Source organism: Sitophilus oryzae, unplaced genomic scaffold (assembly GCF_002938485.1).
Source record: "Sitophilus oryzae breed Bouriz unplaced genomic scaffold, Soryzae_2.0 scaffold_1274_pilon_pilon, whole genome shotgun sequence".
In the NCBI taxonomy this organism is placed as follows: domain Eukaryota; kingdom Metazoa; phylum Arthropoda; class Insecta; order Coleoptera; family Curculionidae; genus Sitophilus; species Sitophilus oryzae.
The window spans coordinates 4,172,824-4,179,615 of NW_022145920.1; the positions used below are offsets into that span (position 1 = coordinate 4,172,824).

At 31.1% G+C, this 6,792-nt stretch overlaps 1 protein-coding gene across 1 annotated transcript; it reads left to right on the plus strand.

Moving 5' to 3' along the window:
• The first annotated feature begins 509 nt into the window (after positions 1-509).
• Positions 510-6,069, plus strand: LOC115874396. Its single transcript, XM_030889546.1, has 2 exons — positions 510-1,366; positions 5,091-6,069. Exons 1-2 carry the CDS (start codon positions 817-819, stop codon positions 5,411-5,413), a joined length of 873 nt encoding a protein of 290 aa, XP_030745406.1. The 5' UTR covers positions 510-816; the 3' UTR covers positions 5,414-6,069.
• The last annotated feature ends 723 nt before the right edge of the window (positions 6,070-6,792 follow it).

The window sequence follows — 6,792 nt, forward strand, 5'->3', positions numbered from 1 at the left end:
TATAGTCTTTTCACTCTACTTTTTTATGAAACCACAGATGCCACCAACATAATTTTTTAGCCCCTTTCATTTCTATCATTTTAAAAATATTTCAATTTTAGGCACCGCTGGTGTCTTAGTTGTCTGACAATTAATAAAAAAAGGATTCTTATGAACCTTTTTACGTGGAATCCACAGTGATTCAATTAGCATTTTTCGCAATATTTTTGTGTTGAACATATTAAGCAAAGTTTAGCGTTTTTTAACAGGAGCCACCTATATCCTGATCGTTATCAGTACCCCAGATTAGACGTAAAAGTGTCGGAAATTGCAAAATTTTCAAAATCACTGTGTATGGTAGAAACTAAAGGGCCCCTGAACATTTTGTATGCACCACCTTTGATTTTACAAAAATTATCTTAGGTTTTCACAAACCTTAAAGTTCTATCATGATTAATAAACTGAAAATCTTTAGTCATTAAATTATTTTTTCCAGTAACCGAGGAATGTGTATATTTATAATAAAAAGAAAAGGATAAGAAAGCAGTACTAGGACAGACATTAAAAGGCAGTATTAGGAGTATGTACCTAGAAATAGACAAATAACATGTTTTTAAATTAATCTTTCAATAATCCTATCTTGCAACAAAAACATGAGTTTATCAAATAGATACAATAACCGATATCGGTTTCGTGAAATCTATAACGCTTCTTAAGCTGATATTAAAATAATTTATAACAAATTAAATCTCTTATTCGAGTCAACAAAAAGATTTTTGAAACTGTATACTACAGATAACTGGAATAAAAATGTAGTAGGAAAAAATAATATGTTACATGTCGCTACTCCAGAAGCTAGATGAGATAAGACCGCAGTATTCGAGAGAGCCACTCCCCAGCTATTTGTCTAATCGTTTTAAGAAAATGAATCCGCTATTGTGGTGGGTGTTACTTGTGATCCTCCTTATTATAATCAGTGCTATGACGGTGTACCTATTCTACGATCTATTTAATAGCTGTTCCGAACAATCGAACGACAAATCAGATCTGGAGCTGTACAAACCGCCACCGCAAGCCACTCTAGTGAAGTACAAGTTTGACAAATCGGACGTGGAGGATCTCACTAATATCCAAGGTCACTTCCAGAAGACTCTTTCCAAAGTAATTCTGGTGAACGAGGTGGAGAAAAAATTTGAGAATCCCAGTCGGAGAGGAAGTGTACAACCACCAAGTAGGAAGTACTCTCTGTTGCAGGATATACACGAAAGTGTTCACTTGTTCAACGGGTCTTACAGCGTACAGGACATCATGAGCGAGCTTCAAGAAGAAAGAAGCAGCCAAAGAAGTACCGGCAGAAGAATGAGTACTCGCAGTGTAGTAACTGAAGGTAAGGATAATATTAATATTAATTAAGATGCCGTAGTTATTTGCTTATAAAATATGTACAGGCTGTCCCACTAAGCGCGTTTTTTCGAAAAAGTTAAATACGATAGTATATCTAATTTTAGCTGATACTAAAGAGTAATAAAAGTTTAAAAATTCAGCGAAAACCGCATCTTGATATATTTTTTAAAATCAAAGTTATTAGCAAAATTATAATAAGTACGAAAAAATAAGCCCTTAATTATCTTTCTAACACAGTATCCCTAGCCCCCTTGATTATGACCATTCTAACAAAAAATAAGATAGAAAAGATTGTTTCATTCAAAAAATCGACAATGTACCAAAATACCATAATACTAGGTGTATTAATATCTAATAATTAAGATATCAATGAAAGTGGCTTTGGAAAAAAGTTGCTTTTAAAGAGATAGTATAAACTCAAAATATTATTATAATATCAACAATTTGATAGTCTCAGCAGCGTTTTTTTATCTTCGGATTGCTTTTCTAAAAATGCCTTTCTTCAAAAGAGAAAAAACGCTGCTAAGACTATCAAAATGTTGATTTAATAACTCTTTGACGTTTATACTATTACGTCAAAAGCATCTTTTTTAAAAGCCTACCATGACTTCACTGAGGCGTCGCGTCGTTTCTAATTCATTGTCATTGATATCTTAATTATTAGATATTAATACATCTGGTATTATCGTATTCTGGTATATTGACAATTTTAGAATAAACTAATCGTTTCTATCTTATTTTTTATTAGAATGGTCATAATCAAGAGGGCTACTGTAACCGTGTTAAAAAAATAAGGTAATGCTAATTTGCTAATGTCTTCGGTTTGAAAGGGGATATCAGATTGTGGCTTTTGCTGACTTTTTAAGCTTTTATTACTATTTACTGTCAGCTAAAATTATATATCCTACCGCATTTAATTTTTTTGAAAAAACGCGTAATGTTTGATAAATTGTAAGACAGCGCCCCTTTGCGCCTACATTCAAAAGCTTATTATTACTGTTTATACGCTATAATATAGAGTAACGAACGCTCTTTTAAACGAGTCCCCGTTTGTTAGATTCCGTCCGTCCAGTCGGGAGTTATTAATGTTTAAATAAAAACAGATCTAACATTCCCCCACCACTTTAATTTGGAAAATGGGGGAAATGGTTCTAATAAAAGATATGCAAAATTTACTGAAGATTATGAATCTATTATTTATAGTATCCGTTATCTAGGCAAAATTGTGTAAAAACTCCTTTCTCTTATTTTTAATAGCAGTTGCACCCTCTAGCGGCCGCTCTACAAACTTGAAAATAATTTTCAGCAATTTCTCATGCTCTCTTTAGTTATAAATATTTTTTCCGCAAGCTCTACGACTAATACTTTCCGAGATACAGCCGAGAACTATTCTTAGTGGGACACCCTGTACATTTCTTAACGCGTTTATTTTATCGACAGTGTCAACAAAATGTAAGAGTTCTCTTTTATAATATTTGTAAATCTAATAAATTTTCGTGTACGTATGTAAATAATTTTTTATTTTCTGTAGCAGACACAAAACTAGTTTCTGAAACATATTAAGTACGCACTATTTACTATTCTATAATTAATAATCAATTATTTGATTAGAAATGCATACTTTATTTCAAAATTCAGACACTTCAAAATTACAGTTCATGTTTAAAGCGATACTTGTAGACACAGCATGAAACACACTATAATTTGAATTTGAAAAGTTGTTATTTTTCTTGATTATGTTAAAGAACATTAATTGTTTTAAATATTAGTTTTTTGTGCCGACAAACAAAAAATAACAAAATATGTTTGTAGGATTTTCAAAATATTTATTAAGCACTATTGATTTTGTATCATAAAATACATATTAAAGCCTTTACTTCTCTTAATTATATATAAAGTTTCAGATAAGTGTGTCCAATATTGATTTATAAATAGATAAAATTTTACCATCACATTATCACCATTTTAGATAGATAAAATTATTATAATATATATATATATTATATTATCACCATTATAAATAGATAAAATTTTACCATTTACATTACCATTACATCACATTATTTTACTTTTGTACGTCCCATTAGAGAGATAAATGCAAATAATTACAATTTGTCGTTTATTACTTTTTTTATTCTATAATCATCCAATACCATTAACGGTTGAAAAATATACATAAACTAGTAGAAGTAAATATGATATATGATGGAAAACTCTGAGAACAAAAATTGTTTAAGCCTTTTTTATGTCTGGAGCTCAATTTTTATCAAAAACATGGTAAAAATCGCACATCGATATCTGTTATCTGTTACTGTTTCGAAGTTACGGGTGTTTTCCAAAAATGTGCATCTTTAACAAATCGCTGTAACTATGGAAAATTGCTATGGAAAATTTTGTATTTTTATGAAAACTTTTTATATACTTTTTTTAAATTAATAATTTAAGAGTTATCAAGAAAAAAATTGATTTTTTTGTTGGGACATCCTGTATATTTTTAATTAATTGAAAAGAACTTAAAATTACCTTTCCAAAAATATAACACACTTGATATTTTGTTATAGTCCCTTTCGAAACACAGAATTTTTAAAAGTTCGCTATTTTTAACTATAGTAGGCTTTGAACCCCTTATTGATGATCTGCCCCCAATGGAACTCGAAAACATATTTTTAATTAATTAAATAATTGAATAGAGCTAACCAAGATCCCAACCGTTGGCCGCCGAGGCCGCTGGACTTAGCGCCTATGGATTGCGCCGTTCAAAACATACTTATTCAAAGTGGGCGAATTTCTAAAAACCCTGTATCTCGCAGAGGAATCGAGCAAAATATCAAGTTTGTTATATTTTTGGAAAGGCAATTTTAAATTATTTTCAATAAATTAAAAATATACAGGGTGTCCCATATAAAAAATCAAATTTTCTGTTGATAATTGTTGAATTATTAATTTAAAAAAATATATACTTAAACCATTAAATTCTACGTAAACAGATGCTTTGGAAATGTTTTCATAAAAATACAAAATTTTCCATAGCAAAAAAGTTACAGCGATTTCTTAAAAATGTACATTTTTAGAAAAAACTCCGTAACTCCGAAACGGATCGATGCCGATGTGCGGTTTTTACCATCATCTTTTTGGTAAAAATTGAGCTCCATACACCGATATTAGTTTTTGTCTCCTATAGAAAAGTGTATTTCCTTTTAAAAGCCTGTACATACTCACCCTGTACATACTCTTATGGCCACAGAGAAGGAAAAACTTATGACCTACTAAAAATTAATGAAATAGGTTATCGTTTCCTTTTTCTTCTCAAGGAAATGAGAATTTTAAGTAATTTTAACTATTTTCAACCCTATACCTTTAACAGTTGAAAAAGATACATGTATTAGTAGAAGTAGATAATATATGATGGGAAAACAAGAACAAGAATAGTATTTCAATTTTTATTTAATGGATACATGTTGCAAAGATTTAATAATGGGCGTTTCTATAGGGCCCATAAAAAACAAGTTACTTATGTCAACTTTTAGTAAATGACGTCTAGAGATTGATCTGACCAAATTTATCATCAATTGTCATTCCCCAACTTTCTTTGACGCCGTTTTTTATTATCATATGGTTTATTGAAACCATGTTTCAATTTATTCGAGAAAAACAATCAATGGCGTCTTGACGAAATAGAGAGACTGATGTAAAATCTATTGTTCTAGGTATGAAAAAGAATAGTCTCGCTTCTATATCCACCGGTTTCGCCTTGAGCGTAGATTCGGTGGATTGCGTGGATCCGACACACATCGAAATACTTCGAGCCATAGCCGACATTGAAGAAGACGCACAACAGCTGGAAAAGGATATAGAATACTTCTCCGGAGGTACGAATTCTCTGAGATTTTTCGAACTGAACGAGAAACTAATTAGGTACAATATTGCTCTGAGCGATATAGTTAGTTCAAGTGAGAAGCATCGCGAAAGAAAAAAAGAAGTGCAGAAATATATAGCTAGTCTTCAAAATATGTTAAAAAGCAGGAGCTAAAATCTAAATTATTATTAAATTGATTTTTAATTTTAAGGCGTATTTAATTATTAAATAGCTAAAGTCTGATAATTTATAACAGAAGTGTAGAGACGTGTATTCGGTCTGCAAAATATGTTAAAAAGCTAAAATAAAAGCATACTATTAAATTTTAAGGTATCCTTAAAGATCCATACTAAAGTCTGATAATTGATAATGTAAATGATAAATGTGAGTGGGTTCCCTGTTTCAGCAGGCACATTAGGTTTCTAGTTTGATTTTTTTTACTCATTTCACAAACTTATAATAAAAACGTATAAAACTAAATTATACCTACCATATGTAATACATTTTTTAGCTTATAGCAGATTTTCTATTATATCCTTATTCCAAAAATACGTACAATAATATCATTCTATACCGAGATGTACTGTATATCATAGTATGGTGAGAAATTGATATTTTTTTAAGATAAATTAGCCTCTTATTGAAAGCTCTCTCAAAATTGTAAAATAAAAATCTTAAACCGGAGGTATCATATAATTTTGTCTGCTACAAAATTCGCCCTACTAAAATTTGCAAGGTTGTTTGATACACACAGGGTGAATGCTGGAATGGAAATTTAAAATGGGACGCCTTGTTTTTTGTATCATAAGCGAATAAAGTATTGTTGAATAGCTTTGTTTTATTTATTTGAAAAAAAGTGTTGGAAAGCTAATTATAGTTTTGATTGGTTCATTTGACGTGGTACAGAAGTGTCCGAACTTTTCCCGCTCGAGTCAGGAAGCCCAGAAAATAGCAAAATTTGTCAGTATTCCATACATTAAAGAGAATTAAATTCGCGTCGAGTGAATACCACATCCTTCAATTCGGTTCAGTAATATGTCCTAAATCGAAAGTTGATGAATGCAAATATTTACCCACTTTGCTGAGAAAAATGCATTAAAGTTATATTTAGTGGTCCGTCATATGGACACATCATTCCAAATAAAAAAAAAACAAAGTTATAAAGTATCAAATTGCGGCTTTAACAGGTATGTTAAGTTTTAAATTTGATCAAGTACATGCCGAGAAAATGAAAAAAATCCGAAACTTACCATATGCTTTTCAGTGCCCAAGAAAGATAGTTTCCACCTCTCTGTATGGAATTACTTAAAAAGTCGTATTCTTTTTCTTCTTCTTCTACTTATTTGAGATCTAGTCGATCTGTTAGATTTAAGGTTGCCTCTGTAGGAGTCCTTGGGAGATGGACTGCCAACTGTCTTTCCATCTTCCTGGAGGTCTCTTACACATGAGATTCCCTTCAAGAGCTATGTGTGGTAACCTGTTTTCTTCTATGCGTTTTACGTGTGCGAACCATTGTCATTTTCTTTGCCTACCCCATCTCACTACGTCCTGTA

Excerpts from the sequence above, each read along its gene's own strand:
- LOC115874396 (XM_030889546.1), top strand. The coding sequence starts at position 817 with ATGTCGCTACTCCAGAAGCTAGATGAGATAAGACCGCAGTATTCGAGA. Across the intron at positions 1,367-5,090 it reads TCGCAGTGTAGTAACTGAAG|GTATGAAAAAGAATAGTCTC; the intron begins GTAAGGATAATA and ends CTATTGTTCTAG.